Here is an 18,343-nt window from a genome sequence, read left to right as displayed (position 1 = left end):
TACTGGGGCTGGAAGGAAAGCTGGCTTCAAACACACGCCGGGAAAGAACCAAACAGGCCGGCCTGCGGTAGGAATGCTTCACCTTGGGGGGAGACGCACACACAGAGCCCCCCGTCCCCCCCCAAATCTCTCCTCCTCGCACGCATGCCGTCAGCCGCTGCCCACTTCGGTCCCGGGGTTCTGGAGTCCTTCCCCCCTCCCCCGACAACAAGAAAAACGAGTAAAAATTGTGTTAAAGATTTCAACGCGAAAGCCAAACTCAATTGGGCAACCGGGAGCGACCGGCCAGCCAGGCCCAACTGCGCTCCTCATTTGCTGGCACACAGAGCTGGCCCCCCCCGGGGTGAGCCTGGTACAGGGCCAGGGGCTGACCAGCCTACGGCAGAGCCAAGCCCGGGCCTGGCCCCTCACACTCAGGGCTTGCAAAGGCCCTTTGGGATGCTCCCTAGCGCATATGACCCCCGAGTGGTTTTGCTTTTAAAAACCCCCTCAATCATTTCCGGCCCCCCGGAAGCCCCGCTGCGCTCTAGGAGGCGGCTCTCGGACCCCCCGGCTGCAGGGGCACTGGTGGGTTTGGGGGTGTCTGTTTTTTTGGATTATTTCTGGGGCTGGTGCTCGGCCCTTTGCCAGGTGCCTGGAGTTGGCACTCTCCCGGCGCATCGCTCGGGAAAATCTTGGGCCCCTTGTTTATTCTGTCACCAGCTTCCCCCCACCCGAGGTCCGGCAGCGTGCCAAGCAGGCTCAGACAGTGCCACCTTCACGGACCCCGGCCTGCCGCTTGCGCTGGGGAGCAGCTGCCAAGCCCCGTCGAGGAGGAAGGGGCTGCTCGGCCCGAGCACAGGGGCAGAATTTGGCACCCAGGTTTCTGGCTGGGAGATGAGTATCAATCTGGGTTACGCAACCCCCCCGGCCACAGAATCCCGGAGCCCTGACTTGTGGAGCCGGACCCGGAAGGGCTGCTAGAAACCTGCCTTGCGGCAACAAATTGAGCAGTCACAGTTCAGAAAACAGCCCGCAGGCCTGCCCTGTTTCTCATCATAGCCAGGCCGGCCACGGAGCCTAGTCCAGAACAGGGCTGACTTCTTAATCACTCCTCACAGGCAGCCCTGCTCCCGAGCAAAGGGCCCTGGAATTAGATGGGCTTCCCTCGCCACCCCACGGCTGCAGACAAGGGAAACCCGCTAACTGCCGGGAACGACGCAAACCCACAGGCTCCAACCAGAGCCGCCCCAAACATGCAATTTGCTAATCACACACCAGTGCGACGGTGAAAAACCTGCTCGCACGCGCCGTGCAAATGCCTCTAAAGCAGAGGGCTATGTCCCGGCTGTTGCCCGCTCTACCCTGCATCAGCCAGGAGAGCCGCCGGTCAGAGTATGGCAGTCCCAGCAGGGGCCACAGAAACAGTCGGAGGAACTGGGCATTTTCCATAAAGCACTTAACATCGAGCAGGGGAATGCACTCCCCTGGCCGGCTGGCTGCACACGTGTGCACATGTGCACCCTCATTCACACACACATGCACGCACACGAACTGCTCTTCCCAAAATAAAACCGCTAGCCCCCCAGTGTTTAATCTGGAACCTGACCCTGGACGTGTGAAACATGGTGAGAAAACATTTCTCTGGTTCTCACCAGGCTGTTAGTCATGCAAAGTCCCTGTTGCAAAGGCAGACTGAGCAGAAGGGGGGGTGGGCTGGGGAAGGAGAGAAGAGAAAGAAAACAAGCAGAGAAGGGAAGAGTGGAAGAACCCCCAGCCTCTCTGGACTCCTCTGAGGCCAGTCGCGCCCTAGGGCATGCGGGAAAGTTGGGATCTTGCAGGTGATAAGCCCCCTAGAGATGCACCTTCCTTAAGGCCCCGCTGCAGAGCCCTGGGTGCAGCATCGGCCCAAAGCACCCCCCCCGGGGCGTTCAGTCCCGCCCCGGTATCACTCCTGCTCTTGCGCCCATAACATTGTGCCACAGGCAACATCTCCAAGGAGGGGCTCTGCTTACGGGGCCTGAGCAAGCCCCGTTTGGTCTGGTACTGGGCGTCTCCAGCCCTGGCGCCGGGGGCAGAACACGGCCCCGGCCAAACCCAGGGCACAGGCTGCCCCCCTCCCCAGCCACCACTTTCGAAAACGGTACCAGCTGTCTAGTCGCTCATCACAACACATGCGATTGGCTGCCTAAAGTCAGGTGGGGGCGTTTCCATTCCCTGATTGGATGGCAAAGGAGGGGGAATCAGCCTCATTTGCATTATACACGGGGTCAGCCTCAAGGACTTTTTCTAACCGAAGATTCTTTGAAGAAAACCTGGATGGGAAAGTTCCCGCTCTGCCGTTTGCCATCGCCTGGCGCTCAAACATTCAGCTACTTACAGCCAAAGAACTACCCGTGGTCCGAGCCCCCACAACCACCTCGGCCAGTGACCCAGGGCAGAGATTTTCTTCCGATTTTTGGTTCAAAACATTTTTGAAACTTTCATTTTTCCCCCTGATTTGGGGCAGAAAAATCCTTCGATACACTGAAAATTTTGGCAGGCCGGGAAAACTGCTCCCACGTGTGAGCTCGCTCGGGTGGGAGGCTGCCAGGGCATTGCCCGCTGCTGTGCCCAGTACCACAGGCAGTTGCTACCCAGGGCCAGAGTCTCCCAAGCACTGAGCGCCCACATGCAGCCCTGAGGGGTCAGCACCCGCCAGGCCGAGGGCATTGGAGAACAGGAGCGGAGACCCTGGGATCACTCTGGGTCCAGCGAGGCGGCCCGGGGCAGTCACTAAGCAGAGCCGGTCGGCTTTTTATTTGTAACGTGACAGGATCAGAGCCCTGGATCGGTGCTTTCCCGCTGCCCCTTCCCAGACCCACGGCGCGAACACGCACTGCCCAACAAGCAGCTATTTGAAGCGGGCGCCCCACTTCCCCAGTGACCGGCCCTCGCAGGCAGACAGACGGTTTCTCCTACAGAGCGGGCCGGGCCAGGTGTGGGACTTGTGACCATTGGCACCAGCAGAGGTTCTCGCTTGCCTGCATCTCAGCTGGTCCCCCCCGACTTAGCTGTAATGAGCACCAGGAGACAAGACCCCCCTCCCCAGTAGCACCCGCTGGGCTGAACAAGGGCCCCAAGCCCACTCCTGCAGCCTTTGGAGAGTTGGCTCCCGCAAGCGACCCCAGTGGGGCTGGTGCCCAGAGCCCGCCCTGTGCAACCAGAAGGGATCCCCAGAGAGAAGGGGACACCCCAACCCAGCCCGAGGAAAGGCAAGCATTCCAGAGCACGGCAGGTCACCAAAGTGTAACATCCAGCCGGTCCCCACCTCTGATCACCCTGAATTCCCCAGGGGAGTCTGCGACTTCCACTGCAAGAGACCCCCCCCACCCCCAATACTATCTAACCCAGGGGAACCGGACAGCAGAACGCCCTGTCCCCTTCCCCTCACTGCAGGCAGGGCCATTGTCTTGCGCTATTCACCTCCCTCCTTTCCCTCGCTCGGCTTTTGTTTCTCCCTGCAGCTCCCCCCACCCCCCAAAGGGGATCATTTATCCAGCTGGGCAGGCCTTTTTGAGAGGCACATTCCAGGCTCTCCCCAAACCCGCCCGTGACAGGATGATGGAGAAGCAGCCTAGTTAATGGGCTTTCCCATCCGCTGGCGGTGCAGCCGGGCGCTCGTTAATCTCCCCGCCCCGGCAAAGGGGGTGTGCGGAGAGAAAGGACAGTCCAAGGGAGTCCTGGCAGGCACGGCCCGGTTCTCCCCGGCCCCTGCGATGATTATTAACCAGGGTAGTTAGGGTGGCACCGGGGGCACCAGGGAGGCTCAGGTCCTGCTGCACAGAGCTGGCCGGCCGGGCACAGGTAACCAGCAGCGAGGACGGCACAGACCTTGGGGGCACACTGCTGGCATTCCCCACGCTGGCTGGACTCCTCGGGCGTGCCCAGCTCGGCTGTTGGACAAACCCGGAAGTGCCCGGGCGAGCAGCCAGCTGCAGGCTGAGCTCCGGGAGTTCTGGGCTGTGGCTGGTTCTTTACATGATGCCAGCAGGGCCGGGCTTGAAGATCAGCTCCGCCCGCCACGTCCAGACTAACTCGCGCAGAGGTGCTGGCCTGGCAGGTTGGCACCAGGGCCGTCCCCATGGCGACACGGGCCTGGGCTGTGCCCTCAGGGAAGGGACCCGATGGCTGATGGGGCCATGCCCCCGCAACCATCACCCTCAGATTCCTGCCTCTCTGGGCTGGGGTCTTCCACCCTGCCCCCAGCCCACCCCACACCGGCTAGGATGGGATGGGGGGGGGATTTCAAACACAGCAACTACATGGTACCTTCCCCCCACACACATCGCGTGAGGCTGGGCTCAGGTAATTTGAATAAACTGCTAAACTAACACACAGGGCTCCCCCAGGCCTAATTTATGGGGCTCCCAACACCCCCCGCAAAGACACAAGCGCCTGAACCCCAAAGGTGACACCCCTCCCCCACCGCTTCCCAAAATCACCCCACTTAGCAGGGGTCCCCCATAATCACAGCCATGGGCATGTGGGGAAGGGAAACTGAGGCACAGGGCCGGGAAATAATTGGCCCGCGGTCACCCAACAGGTCAGTGGCAGAGACGGGAATAGAACCCAGGTGTCCTGGCTCCCCGGCCAACGCCCTACCCTCTAGACCAGGCTGCCCTGTGCACTGGGGCATGGCCCAGGGTCCAGCCCCAAAGCGCAGTCACAGCCCAGCTGGTGAGGGGACATGGGGGGACGGGGCTGGGGCTTCCAGCTGGGCCCTGTCCAGGGGCCAGCCCAGCCCCCCACGGGGTGCCCAGCACTCCCTGGGATGAGCAGAGGGACTCAGCCAAGGACGGAGCCATCTCGAGGCAGCCCCCACCCCCAGCAACAAGGAGGGGAGGGGGGCAAACGACCTGAACCCACACTTTAAACAGAGGGAAAATGTCAAGTGATTTTGCTAAGAGCCATCTAATGATTGGGGGGGGGGGGGGCGTCATTTGGAGAGAGACTACATATCCCAGCATGCAGCACTCCTGCCCCCCCACTGCATCCTGGCCCAGGGCACGCTGGGAGATGTATTCTCTGCAGCCAGTCATGCGCGTGGCTTTGCTGGGAGCACGGCTGGACGTGCTGCCATAAGGAGTCCACTATGCACCCCCGCCCCGGAGCTGGCAGGGCCCCCCGTGGGGCAGCAGCGCTGAGCACAGACCTCCGCAGCACCTGTGGACCGTGCCAGGGCACTGATGGCATCCAGGGTCTGGGCAATGGAGGGCTGCCCCCTAAGCTAGACAGGCTGGGGATAACCCCCGGTGCCTGGAGGTCCCCCAGTGGGCATTTAAACCTGCCCCCCCTCACACACCCCCTCCACGGCTGCCGCAGCGGGTCTGGCCAGCAGGCTGCACCATGAAGCCGGATGGATGCGTGGGGCCTGAGGACCACAACAGCTCCTCGAACCAGGGCCCGAGCTCCACCCGAGGGACCAGGCTGCCCCAGAGCCAGGGTGGGAGGGGATGGGGCTACAGAGGTGAGTGCCCCGCCCCCCACAGCACGCGGGTTGCGCAGGACCCCCCATGCTCCCCCGCCGCCAGGGCCGGGGTTTTGGCTCGAACGCTGCTGAATGTGGCAGACCTGGGCCACCGGGGGCGATGGGGCCTGGTGCAGAGCGGGCGAGGCGGCTGGGATCACCGAGCAGTTAGAGGGCTTCAGCTGAGCCACCAGCCCAGACAAAGGTCAGGGAACATTTCTAGGTGGCTGTCGGGAGAGCCCCCCACAGCCCCCCTGCCAGGGCACGGGACTGGGGGCCAGCAGGGGAGGTCATGCCCCAGCTCTGCCACCCCCCATGAGGCCTCAGACACGTCTCCTCCCTGCCTTGAGCCTCAGTTTCCCCACCAGGGAGCTGTAAATGTCCCATCCCCCTGCCAGGCAGGGCAAGGTGCTCGCATCCCCTCCCGGGACATCCTGGTGGCCGCAGGCCAGTTTCGCCCCCACCCAGCGCCCACGCTGACGGCCCCACCCCTTCCCTTCCCCAAAACCCACAATACCGCAAGCTCTTGTGGCAACCGGATTGGGGGGAGGGTGGGGGGGAGAGACTCCCTCCAGGTGGTCATCAGTGAGGCCCAGGTCTCGGGGAAGGCAGCTCTTGGCTGGGCATTGCTGGGATGGGTGTCCTCCCAGCTCTGGCCAACACAGGCTCGGTTCCCCTTTTCTGGGGGCCCTTACGAAACTGCACAAACCAGGTCACAGGAACCTGCCAACGCCCTGGCCTGGGAGCGACCTGGGCAGGAGGTTCTCAGAGCGGCGGGGCCCGGGTGGGAGATGCTGGGGGCCTCTGACACTCGCAGTGCCCTGACCCCTGCAGCCCTGCCAAGTCCCCTTGCCCCTACAGCATGACACCCCCTTCCTGCCCCCCTCACCGCAGCCCCCTGGATTTTCCTGAGCTGGGCCGGCCCCACTGGCCGTATCCTCGGAGCCCTGGGGCGACCGGCACGAAGGTCTCATGCAGGCCGGTGGGCTCAGCTCGACTATCCCCTCTGCCAGGGGGCTGGTCACAGCCACCAGGACCACACGCCCCAGCCAGGTACCAAGGGGCAGGGACCCAGGAAGCTGGCAGGGCACGGGCCCCCTGGCTCCGCTCCTTCACAGCCAGAGCAGGGGGCGGGGGCCAGGACTTCTGGGTTCTATTCCTAGCTCTGCCACCTACTGCCCGTGTGACCTTGGGCAAGTCCCTGCCCCTCTCTGTGCCTCAGTTTTCCCCCCAGAGGTGGAGGAGAGTGCCAGGTGGGGCAGGGGCTCTGGGAGCTGTGGCAGGCCCCCAGGGACAGAAACTGGGTTGGATTTCTGCGCCTTTCCCACCCAGCCAGAGACGAACTACTCACTTTGTGGCAGGGGTCAGCCCGGGATCCCTGGAGGCAGGTACCGGCTGGCCATTGTGTGTGTGTGTGTGTGGGGGGGGGCGGTTACGAGCCACTGCCGTCAGCCTCCCCTCCCCTGGGCCAGACCAGCATGCAGCCGGGGGGGCCCCCCTTCGGCCATGCCCGGGGCACTGGTGCGAGGCAGTGGGAAGTGATACGGCTGGAATCCGATTTCCTGCCCCGTCACTCAGCGCGGGGACAAAGCCCTACAACCCCCCAGGCCGGATCCACTGCCGGCAGCTCCCTCCGGCCCCGAAAGGTTCATGGAGACAACGGACCCTCCCCCTGACACACTGATCTCAATACACCAGTGGCTGAGCTGGGCAAAGAGCTTAGCTGGGGGGGCCCCTCGCTCTGTGTCCATGCAGCATCTGACACGATGTGGGGGCCGCAGCACCCAGCACAAAGGGGCCCCCCCCATCAGCCTGGCCAGAGGGGTCTGAGCTGGGGGCTTTGATCTGAGCTGTGCCCAGCCCAGCAGGGCCGGCTCGGCCTGGTGCCAGGCTCCTGGGGCGGGAGAGGCTCGGGGGTCCCAGCTCTGAGTTGTCTGTCACCCGCCCAAGGACAGAACAAACCCAGAGGCCGCCAGGCCAGCTGCAGCACAGCTGGGCCGCAGGGGAACGACCACGCACCCGCCCGGAGCAGGAGCACAGGATGTGCCGGGTCATGTTAGGGCTTGTATGGGGGGGAGGGACACAGGACAGAGGGACGGCTACTTACCACCTCCCCTCCCTGCACCGGGCCCCCTGCTCCGGGGGACAGCAGCAGCTGGGCCACATGGGGCTGGCACAACGCCCCAGACCCAGGGGCTGCCCAGCTGCGGGCGCGAGGGAGAGGGTTCAGGCCCAGGAATGGGAGGCCAGAGTCCTGGGTTCCCGCCCCCTGGAGAGTGCCACACATGGGCAGCGTGTACTCCACCTACAAAATAGTGTAGGTCCTACCTAAACGAGGATCCTCCCTCCCCACCAAACTTCCTTGGCAACCAAGTGTTTCATCACCTAGAGACAGGGCCTGTGACAGGGGCCCCCCATGGTGGCTGGCACTGCCCAGACATTGTGAGTCACCCCCTGACCCAAAGAGCTCACAGTGTAAATATACAAAGGATTGGAGAGGAAACCGAGGTATGGAGTGTGAAAGGGACTTGGCCAAGGCCACAGGGCAGGTAGTGGCAGAGCCAGGGACAGAACCCAGGAGTCCTGACTCCCAGCCCCTGGCAAAACCACAAGAGACACACACAGGAAAGGGGCTTCACCCCTGCGCCCCATAAACACCCGCCCGGCTGAATGTGGGGTGACGCGGAGGCAGCTGGCATCATCGATGGAGTTGCCCACTTACGCCGGTGCCATGGCTCGGCGCCAAGCCTGCACTGCCCACGGCCCCACGTGGTCTGTTTAAAGCGACTGCATGAAATATTCAGCCATCACTTTCAGCGGCACATTAAAAGTGCAGGGCTGGCAGGCGAGGGGGGGGGGAAATGGGGCCACTGGTGATATGTTCAGAGAGGTTCCCTGCCCCATGGGCACTGCCAGCCAGGAGAGCCCCCAAGGGCCCCACACCTGGCCAGAGCCTCAGCCTCTGGAGGAGCGCAAGCAAGCAGCCCCCCTCGCCCCCAGCACCTTCCAATGGCTCCTGCGCCCACAAATTAACGCCCCGGCTCATGGCGAAGAGCCCCTGCCCCCCAGCACAGGGGGATGTCTGGGCGCACGCAGCGGCCAGCCAGACCCCACAACAGGAACACGACGAGCACCAGAGCAGGGCCCCCACGGGAGCTCCCCGCACCCCGAGGCTCTGCAGTCATAGCCCACAAAGCTCCCACGAGCAGGCTGGGCGCTGGCCCGGCAGCGAAAAGAGGCAGCCGCACTCGAATTTGGACACAAGCCCCCGCCCCGGTCCCAGGCTCCCCCGTCCCCCCCGCGGCGGGTGTTTGTGATTATCCGGGGCCGGGTGATGAACGAGCCTGTCAGGGTAAATCGCAGCCGCAGCCGAGAGGCCGATTCGATTTGTCACTTTCCCTGAGCCGCAGCTCGGGGGCCAGGAGCCGCCGCGAGGGGCTGAACAAAGGGCCCATTAATAACCCGGCCAGGCCCGGGGCACCGGAATTTCGCCTCCATCCCCCACCCCGCCGAGCCACTTGGTCAACCCTCCCCCCCACCCTCCCCCAGCCCGGAGAATGGGGGGAGGGGGCGTCTTTCGTTGTAGTTTGTTTTTAGATCGCATGAGGGGCCGTGGAAGAATCGGCCCCGATGGTGGAGAGACCTGGGGGTCAAAGCCAGGCCCCAGAGCAGAATGGGGGTGAGGGAACCCATCCCAGGGGGAGGGGCACTTCCAGGGAAACAGCAGGGGTGTGAAAGAGGGAAGGGTCCTGTGGGTCGGGAGTGAGGGACACCGGCAGAGCTGGGGAGGGGGAGCCCAGGGCTGGGCTAGCGGGGGGCTGCGGGTTGGGAGCAAGGGGCACCGGTAGAGCTGGGGAGGGGGAGGAAATAGGTCAGCTGATGGCTGAATCCCACTGGAGCAGGATCCGGCCAGCCAGTTCAGGCAGGGGGAGCCACGCGCTGTGCCCAGCCACCTCCCGCCCCAGGAGTGGGGGACAGTTTGCAGCCTGAGGAAGGAACTTCATACAGGGGAGTGGGGACCCCCCTCCACGCCCCCATCCCAGTGCCACACGCTGATCGGGAAATTAAACTGGGGCCACGCAGGCAGGTCCCCGGGAGAGCAAATGCTGCTGCAGCTCGGGGCCCCAGCAGGCCTCCGTGGACCCCTCCCTTCCCCAGGGGGCTCCGCAGTGACTCAGCTGGGGCGCTGAAGCCCGAGACCCCAGGATCTGGCCCCCCCAGAAAAGTGGGGCATGGGGGACAGAGACAAGCAGGCCTCCTTTGCAACTGCTCACACGATGGATGGGGAAACCGAGGCAGAGGTCTCCCATTCCATGGCAGAGTGGGGAATAGGACCCAGAAAGGGGGACTTGGCTGAGGGGGGAGGGGTGCAGGCAGGAAGGGGACCTGTCAGACATCTGCCCCCCCACCCCCCATCAGGCCAGCAGCACCCCCCCCTTCCCAGCCAGGCGTAACGGGCTCACAGCAGGGTCACACTAATTGAAGCAAGATTCCCCCTAAGCAGAGCCAGCTGGGCGGCTGACGGGTGCGGGGCATAAACACGGCAATTATCAACTCTCCGCGAGCGGCTCCAATTAACACCCCGCCCCGGCTGCAGGCAGGGAGCACCCACCAGCCTCGGCAGGGCACAGCACTCGCCCCCCCACCCCCCCAGAGGGGTCCCCAGCCATGCTGCACCCCCCGGGGCCAGTGTCAAGGGTCCCAGCCAGACTCCAGCCACCCAGGGCCTCGTCCTGGCTTCAGCACGGCCCTGCAGGCTGCCCACGCCGGGTGAGCCCACGGCCCAGCCTCCGGGAGGAACAAGCTGCAGCAACCACACTGTGGCTGCCCTTTGCCCCAGGGCAGTGCCCAACCCCCTGCAGACAGCCCAGGGGGCACCCCACAGCACAGGGCTGGGGGCCTGGAGGTCTGCAGGGTCCTCGATCGGCACGAAGCACCAGCTGCTCTGGCAGGGAAAACGCTCTGGCCAAGAGATGGGGTCAATATTGGGGGTGGAGTAGGGGGCAGATCCCCCCCAGGCCAGCCGATGGCTCTGTACCCCTCCACTCCCCCCCCGGGGGAGCCCCCCAGCTCCCAGCACCACGGACAGGCCGTGAGAGCGTGAGCCACTGGGGGCTGCCCAGGGCTGCCCCCACCTTGTCTGGGCCCTGGGGCTGAGCTCAGAGCACCCCCGGCATGGGGCCTGGGTGCGGCGGCCCCCCGGGCAGGGCAGCACTCAAGGTTTGTTCACCCTTCGGTTCCTGCCGCGAGGCTCTTCAACAACCCTCTCCAGGCGGGCACGGCCTGGAGCCGGATCACGAGGCACCGACATGCCGAGGGGCCCCAGTGCCACCGAGTCACCAGGCCGGGCACTGCCCATGCCTGGCATGGCACCAGTGCCCGGCCGGCCCCCCCGGGAGCCGACCCAGCCCTCCCCCCTTCCCCGCCCGGCCGGCCCCCCCGGGAGCCAACCCAGCCCTCCCCCCTTCCCCGCCCGGCCGGCCCCCCGGAGCCGACCCAGCCCTCCTCCCCGCCCCCACGGAGCCGACCCAGGCTAACGCCAGCCCCGGGACAGTGGCCCCCCACCACCAGCTGGGCTTACCGGCGGGTCCGGGGCCTGTGGGGGAGGGAAGGGGTGCTGCCTTACAGATGGTGGGGGTGGGGTCTGTGCAGCCAGACACTCCCCCAGCCAGAGGTGCCAAGCCCCTAACTCCAGATGCCGGGCATGGCCCGGCGGGCACCGACTTTTTGCCCAGGCTCTGCTCTGACCAGCTGTGAGTTCCAGCCCCCCGAGCTCCCGGTCCCCCAACTCTGCTCCCTGAGGATCTGAGGCAGGGTCTGTCTCTGGCCAGGCAGCGCCCGGTGCCAGCTGGCACCTCCTGGCACTGCCGCAGAGCCGTAGCTGGCTCGAGCTGGCAGCCCAGCCCAGGAGCTCACCTGCCCCAGCTGCTGGCAGAGCCGACGCCAGGATCCCCCTTAATTTCCCACCTCATTCCAAAGAGCAGCCTGGCACGCTGACCCCCAGCACCAGCTGCAGAGTCATCATGCCAGGGTCCTTGCACAGGGGGGCAGCGCACTTCAGAGCTCCGTGCCCTGAGAGCAGCCCCCCATGGGGTGCCCAGGGCCAGCGCCCCACAGCACCCAGCCAGCGGGGGGACCCCGCAAGGACAGCCCCGGAGTGGCTGGCGCAGGTGGACACAGCCTGGCTGCAGGACGGGCTCTGTGCTCCCAGCCGGGCACCTGGCCCCCAGCTCCTCGGCCCCAAGCACCACCCAGCCGATCAGCAGCTGCCCCCCCCGCCCCCCCCTTTCCTGCTCTGAGCCCCAATTGGCCAGCACGGACCTGACATCACAGCTAGGGTGAAGGGTCCCTTTAACCCTTTGAGCACTGGAAGGGAGTGAGGGAGGGCGAGGCCCTGGGCCCTAGCCAGTCATGGATGCCCCAGTCAAGGCCCTGTGGGCAGGCGCAGGGGGGAAGCATGTGCTGGGATGGGAAGGGGGTGGAGGGAGAGGGGGTTAGCTATAAACAGGCATGTCCCCAGCCGGGCAGCACTTCCTGGTGCTGAACACGACGATTTCCCCTCCCCTAAAAGGGGCCAGGACAAGGGGGCAGAGCGACCCAGAGACCCCCACCCCACCCCACCAAGTCTCCCCCTGGCCTTTCAGCCCAGCCTCACAAACCAGCACCCCACTCATTGGCAAACGGGGGAAACTGAGGCACAGAGAGGCGCAAGGAACGCGCCCGAGACACATGGCATGTGGCCAGCAGAACCAGGAGTCCTGGCTCCCAGCCCCCCTGCTCTAACCACTAGACTCCACTCCCCTCTCGGAGCTGGGAACAGAACCCAGGAGCCCTGGCTCCCAGTCCCCCTGCTCACAGACGACATCGCTCCGCCAGTGCCCCAAAATGCGCATCACGGCAGCTGCGCCCGGCGTTCCCCGGGGCGACAGAGGGCACGACCCGGGCACGGTACTCACTGGCTGGCGAGGGGGTGCTGTATCCACTCACAGGCAGCTGGTGCTGCATGCCCGCCAGTGCGCCCGGCGGCGAGAGGCCCCCAATCATGTGCGGAAAGAAGAAGGCGTAGTGGGGCACCGGGTACCCATTGAGGTGCCCGCCCCCCGGCGCGGGGCAGGAGCTGCTGTTGCTGGCCATGGCGTGGATGCACAGTCCTGGCAGAGTCACATGCGGGCAGCTCGCAGCACCACGGGCAGCTCCATGAGGCTGCCCCGGGAAACAGGGCCTTGCTGCCTCCCCGGGACGCAGCGCTCTGCGGGGCTAGGCCGGCGCCCACCGGGGCCCAGGAGCCAGGGCAGCCTCCCCACTCCTTCCACGAGGCCTCTGGGGCTGCAGGCAGGTTCTGGCACCAGCGGGCAGGGTCCACGCCACGTGTGGGGCGTCCTCTTGGCGGCTCCTGGCCCACGTCGGCGCTGCAGCTGTAAGGGAAGCAGAGACAAACGGGGGCTGGTTAGCGAGGGGGCAAGGGCAAGGGCTGAGGTGCTGCAGGAACCCAGCCTGATACACGGCCACAGGACACCTGGGTTCCAGCCCTGGCTCCCAGGCAAACCCCTCCCCCTTCTCTGTGCCTCAGTGTCCCTGCTGCAGACACGGATGCGAAGCACCATGTGAATGAAAACTATCAGTATCCCAGGACAGAGATCACAGGTGCCCCAGGCCTGGCCCGGGCAAAGGAACAGGGATACCAGGGGGAGGGATCTGGGGCGACAAAACGGGGGTGCTGGGGCCAGGAGGGCTCCTGGGCGACAGAACCGGGGTGCAGGGGGTTAAGAACGAGACAGAACCCCCACCCCTCCAGCCAGGTCAGCACCCAGAGGCCAGGCTGCCCCAGCCAGCACTGAACAGGAGCATAGGGGGAGGGGGTGGAACCAGGACACCTGGGTCCCACCCCCAGGTCTGCTGCTGGCTGCCAGCCTTGGCCCCGCCCCAGCCTCCAGAGCCCTTTGGTCCCAGCGCTAAGGGACAAAGGCACAGAGCTGCTACCCTCAGGCCACAGCCCTGGCAGCCCGGGCGGCAGGGCCCGGGCCCCTCTTCCAGGTGCCCCCGACCCCCAGGCTCCCTCCTCCCCCAGCACCTCTCGACCATGACCCGCAGCCCCGCCCCCGGCTCTGACCCACAGCCTCGCTGCTGGGCACAGGGTGGGCACAGGATGGCAGCGGGTTGGCGGCTGCGCTCAGCCCCGCCTGGCACGATGGGCTCTGCCCACCAAGCGCACACAGGCGCATCCTGTCCAGGCCCCGGGGACTCGGCTGCAGCCGCCCAAGCGCAGGGGGCTGGGCAGGGGCCGTTTCTATTTTCTGGTGCCAAGTGCTGCCGGACAATGCGTCAGGCTCAGCCAGAGCCGGACCCCTCAGCGCTGCTCAGGCCTCCTGGGCTCCAGCCAGCCATTCCCCGCCCGCAGCCCCGCCAAGGATTCCTCCTCCGCCCCCCGGAGCCGCCCCAGCGCGAGTCGCCCAGCACATCAGCGACTGAACCCAGGAGTCCTGGATCCCAGGCCGCCGCCCCTCTTTCCCCCACAGCGAGAGCCGACCCCTGGGCCAGCCCTGGCTCCCCACTGTGACCACTGGGCCACGCTCCCTTGAGAGCCAGGCGAGGGGCAGAGCCGTGGGCTGGGGGAGGGGAGCCCACAGCTGGGGCCGGGGGGGGGCACCCACTCTGTCCCCTGCTGGAGCTGGCCGGGGCGGGGCCGGAGCCGGAGCCTTTTCCTCCAATCCCACGGCAGGGCCTGGCTGGGACCCGCCGCTTCCTAGAATCCAGAGCTGGGTGCCAGGAGCCACGGCCAAGTCCCAGCCAGCCCCGGAGTCCCCCAGCCCAGGCCCCACCGGCTCTGCCCCCGAGGCACTGGGCTCAGGGCATGGCAGGAGGGCACCCCTGCACCAAGGGGCACGTGCCCCCCAGAGCCCTGACCCCGGCCCACCCCATGCGCCATTGGGCCAGCTGCCAGGGGGACGTTCAAAGGAGTGGGAAGGCAGGGCCCAGCGGTGACCGAGGAGGGCCCCACCCTGACCTGCCTGGCACAGGAGCTGCTGAGAGGGTACCCCATGGCGCTGCCCCGAGTGCGAGACCTGGGGGGAAGGGGGCAGGAAGGAACCCAAGCAGAGCCAGGAGTCGAACCCAGGAGTCCTGGCTCCCAGCCCGGTGTCCTAGCCCTGGGCCAGACTGCCAGGGGCAACACAGCCCTTCCCAGCGAGTTCGAGACCCATCAGCCCCAGGACACCTGCTGGCACCTGTGCGTGGCTGCCCGGCCAGGGAGAGCCCGGGGCCACACCAGCCCAACGGGGCACCGCCCTGCCGTGCCCGTCGCTGCTTTGCCTGCACCTTCCCGGGGCGCCCCAGCGCAGATGCAGGCTGGATCGTGTTCTGCACTGGCAGAAGGGACCGTCACCCCCGGATGTGACACACGCCCTGCGGGCACGCGCCACACGGCAGGAAGGCAGCCCCATGTGACAGGGCGGGCCTGGCACAGGGGCGAGCCGGTGGGAGCACCGAGCCAGGCCTGCGCCCGGGACGGCAGCTGCGAATCCTGGAGGCTCTTCTGCTGCGGGAGAAGCCCTGACCGCACGCTTCCCGTCACGCCTGCGACCGCAGCTTCCCCTTCAGCGCTCTCGATTCCTGGCCGGGGCAGAGCCAGGGCGGCTCGCGGCCGGGCTGGGCGCCCTGGTGCACTCCGGGAAAGGAGGCACTTAGCCTGACGCCCCCTCCCGACCAGCTGTTTATGGGGCCGTTGCCGTGGTAGCCGCCCCCCCCGCCCCCCCGGGATGGAGGGACAGCAGTGCAGGAAGTGCCCCGACAATCTGAGGTGTGGTCACAGCCTGTGGCTTCCTCTCTCCTCTCGGCTATGCCAGCCTCACGCGCACGGGCAGGTGCTGCCCAGCCAGGGGAGCCCAGGGCTGGCAGAGCAGGGGGCTGCAGGTCGGGCCTGAGGGGCTCCCCCCCACCCCGACTGGGGCAAACCACAGCAGCTGAGACCCCTCCAGTCCCGGGGGCTGTTGCACCCGGAGCCTCACGCCAGGCGGGGGGGGGGCAGCACCCCGAGCAGCCTCCAGGCTCTGAGTCACCTGCACATTTGTTACATCCGATGGGGATGAATCACGCCCCCGGCCCCCGGGCAGGAGGGGGCCCAGGCAGCTGCTAAAGCGGCTCCCGCGAGACCCACCCTGGTGGCATTGCCGGGGCAGGGATCCAGCTGCCTGTGCCCAGAGCTGCCGCCCCCGCCCCCACCCGTTAAATCCAACCGGGTCAGGAGCCCCTCCCCCCCCACTCCTGCCCTCAGGAAACAGGGCTGGGGGCCAGCTGAGGCCCCCACCCCAGCCATCAACCAGCAGCTGGCACACAGAGACACCCGCCGACAGCGCCCAAAGACAGAGGGTGAAAATCCTGCAGCAGGCTGGCACCCCGGGGCAGCGCCCGCTGGAGGGGCAAGGGGGAGGGGCGCTGGGGGGGGGGCTGCTCCCCTCCCACACGGGCTCCAGCAGGCCCAGAGCCAGCCTGGCAAGGCTCCCCAGCCCCCGCGCCCCACCCACCCAGCACAGATCCTGCCCCCGCCTCCTGAGGCTGAAGCTGCAAAATGAAATTCCACCTGTCCCCGGCTCCAGTTACTGCCAGGAATGCGCCCCCCCCCCCCGCGCCCCCCCCCAGCGCCCCATTCTTCTCCAGCGACAGGTGCTGCCCCCGCCAGCAGCTACAGCCACTGCTCCGGCCCAAGGAAGAGGAACCGTGTGGGGCCCAGCCAGAGCTCCCAGCCTCGGCTGGGCCGGCAGGGGGCTGCGGGTCAGGAGTGAGGGGCACCGGAGAGCTGAGGGGGCCCAGGGCTGGGCTAGCAGAGGGCTGCAGGCTGGGGGGCGGGAGAGGGGAGCAGCCCTGCAGCTGCCCCTTCTCGCCTGGCCCTTGGAATCACTTGTCCGGGCTCCGAATCTGTGGTTTTAAATCGGAGAGTTACTGACCCCCCCCCACCCCCCTAAGCCCGACCCAAGGCCCCTTCCTAGGGGACACTGGGCTGGGGGGCAGCTCGGTGCAGCGTCGCCCCGGCTGGGTTTGCTGCCCACACAAGCCCAGCGCCCCCAATCTCCCCCAGACGAGGGTCGGGGCTGGGCCATGGGGACGGTTCCCTGCAAGGCTGGGGCCTGAGGGACGCAGGATCCCGACCTCTGGGGCCAGGGCCCTCCAGGTCATACCAGAATACGACAAATACCAAAGACTCCGAAACTGAGGGGAGGGACCTACCCCATGTCCCGGCTTGGGCTGCTGCTGCGTTTCCCATGGGGGCCCCGGGCTGGGGTCTCCGCAGCCTGGCGCAACGGGCGGGGGGGAACCACCATTCGCACCCAGCTTGAGGGAGGAGCAAACGGCAGCTCCGCACCCCAGGCGCAAGGCAGACCCTGCTTTGCCCCATCCCTCAGCCTGCGGCCCCCCGGCACACCAGGCCCGGCTCCCGCTCCCGCTCGATGACTGGGTCAGGGACCCACGGCCCCTGGAGAGGGCAGGACTCCTGGGTTCCCTTCCCAGCTCTGCCAGCCATCTCCTCCCACGGCCGAGCGCGCCCATACTCACCCAGCTGGCATCGCCGCAGCGCCCCACCACGCCTTTGGTCAGACAGGGAGGGCGAGACAGAGCTGGGAACTGCCCCCCTGCCCCATCTCCCAAGTCCCTGCCCAGCCTTCCCCTTGCAGGGACCCTAGGCTGGCAGAGGGCAAGCTAGCATCCATCCATCAGCTGCAGCATGGGGGGCCAGCAGGCCAAGCCCCGCAGCACAGACACCGGACACGCTGCCCTGGTCCCATGCCAGCCCTGCTCATTCAGCGAGCTGGGCAGGAGCCCCAATGCATAGTGGGGGGACGAGGGTCTCCAGCCAAGCTGGGGGGTGGGATTCTCAGCGCCAGCGATCTGGATGCAGCCCCCGCACTCCCCACCCCCGCTGGACCCCAGTCCCACAGCAGTGGCTAACGTAGATCCAGGGACACCCCGGGGCGGAAAAGGAGAAACAGAGCAAACAAACCCAACTGCCAATCAGCTCCTGTGGCTGGCGGAGCCTGCCCGGGCACTGCCCACGGGGTCCTGGGAACTCCCAACCTGGGGCCCATTGCGCCCTGTGCAAGGCCTGGCGCAATGGGCCCCAGGTTGGGAGTGCCCCTGGGCCAGAGAGCTCACCAGCCAGGCGGGGCCATGATCCCCATTGCAAAGTGGGGGGGGGGAAACTGAGGCACAGAGCAATTGAGTGACTTGCCCAAGGTGACACAGCAAGCCTGCAGCAAAGCCTGGGGCTCCCCCGCCCCAGCCCAGCTCCATGCAAGGGGTTAAAACACTTTTATTTATTCCCCCGCCCCCACACTAAGCCGCCTCCTGCGGCGGGAGAGATTAACCCATTTTCTTTAATCAGCACATTTGTCATCTCGATGTGTTCACACCCGGAGGCAGGCGCAGTGGCCGGCAGCGTCATTACTTCAGCCCCAATCCTGGGGCGGCCGCACCTCCTGCCAGGGCAACTCCAGCTGGCACAGCCCCACCTGCTCCATGCGGGGGGGGGGGACCATGCCCATGGCTGCTGCTAGCCAGCCCCCCAGCCCACAAGGGGGAAAGGTCTAGGCAGAGCCCCTGGGCGAACCCAGCCTGGGCTCTGCTCCAGAGGGGATCACAGGCAGCCCTGGGGACGTGGCCGCCCCTGCTCCATGCGGGCAGAGAGTCACAGGAGGGGGAACCCAGCCCAGCACAGGGTCCCTGGGCACGGCCTGGCATCAAAACGCCCAGCACCTCCACTCAACCCCCACAACACGGGGCCACTGTCAGCCCCGTTCTACAGGTAAACTAAGGCATATGGTGGCACCCCCTGCTCTACCCACTAGTCACCACTCCCCTCCCAGA

At 66.3% G+C, this 18,343-nt stretch overlaps 1 protein-coding gene across 2 annotated transcripts in view; it reads right to left on the bottom strand.

The window, feature by feature from the left end:
• Positions 1–18,343, bottom strand: part of RARA (retinoic acid receptor alpha) — a 64,689-nt gene that overhangs the window by 27,071 nt on the left and 19,275 nt on the right. For both annotated transcript variants that reach the window (XM_077806393.1, XM_077806392.1), the window contains exon 2: positions 12,445–12,903. In XM_077806393.1, the coding sequence (XP_077662519.1) occupies positions 12,445–12,622 (178 nt within the window). In that variant the 5' untranslated portion in view covers positions 12,623–12,903. The remainder of the gene's footprint in view (positions 1–12,444; positions 12,904–18,343) is intronic.

Source organism: Eretmochelys imbricata, chromosome 27 (genome assembly GCF_965152235.1).
Source record: "Eretmochelys imbricata isolate rEreImb1 chromosome 27, rEreImb1.hap1, whole genome shotgun sequence".
NCBI lineage: Eukaryota > Metazoa > Chordata > Testudines > Cheloniidae > Eretmochelys > Eretmochelys imbricata.
The sequence above is the reverse complement of the archived record's forward strand: the minus strand, read 5'-3'. Positions and strand labels throughout refer to the sequence as shown.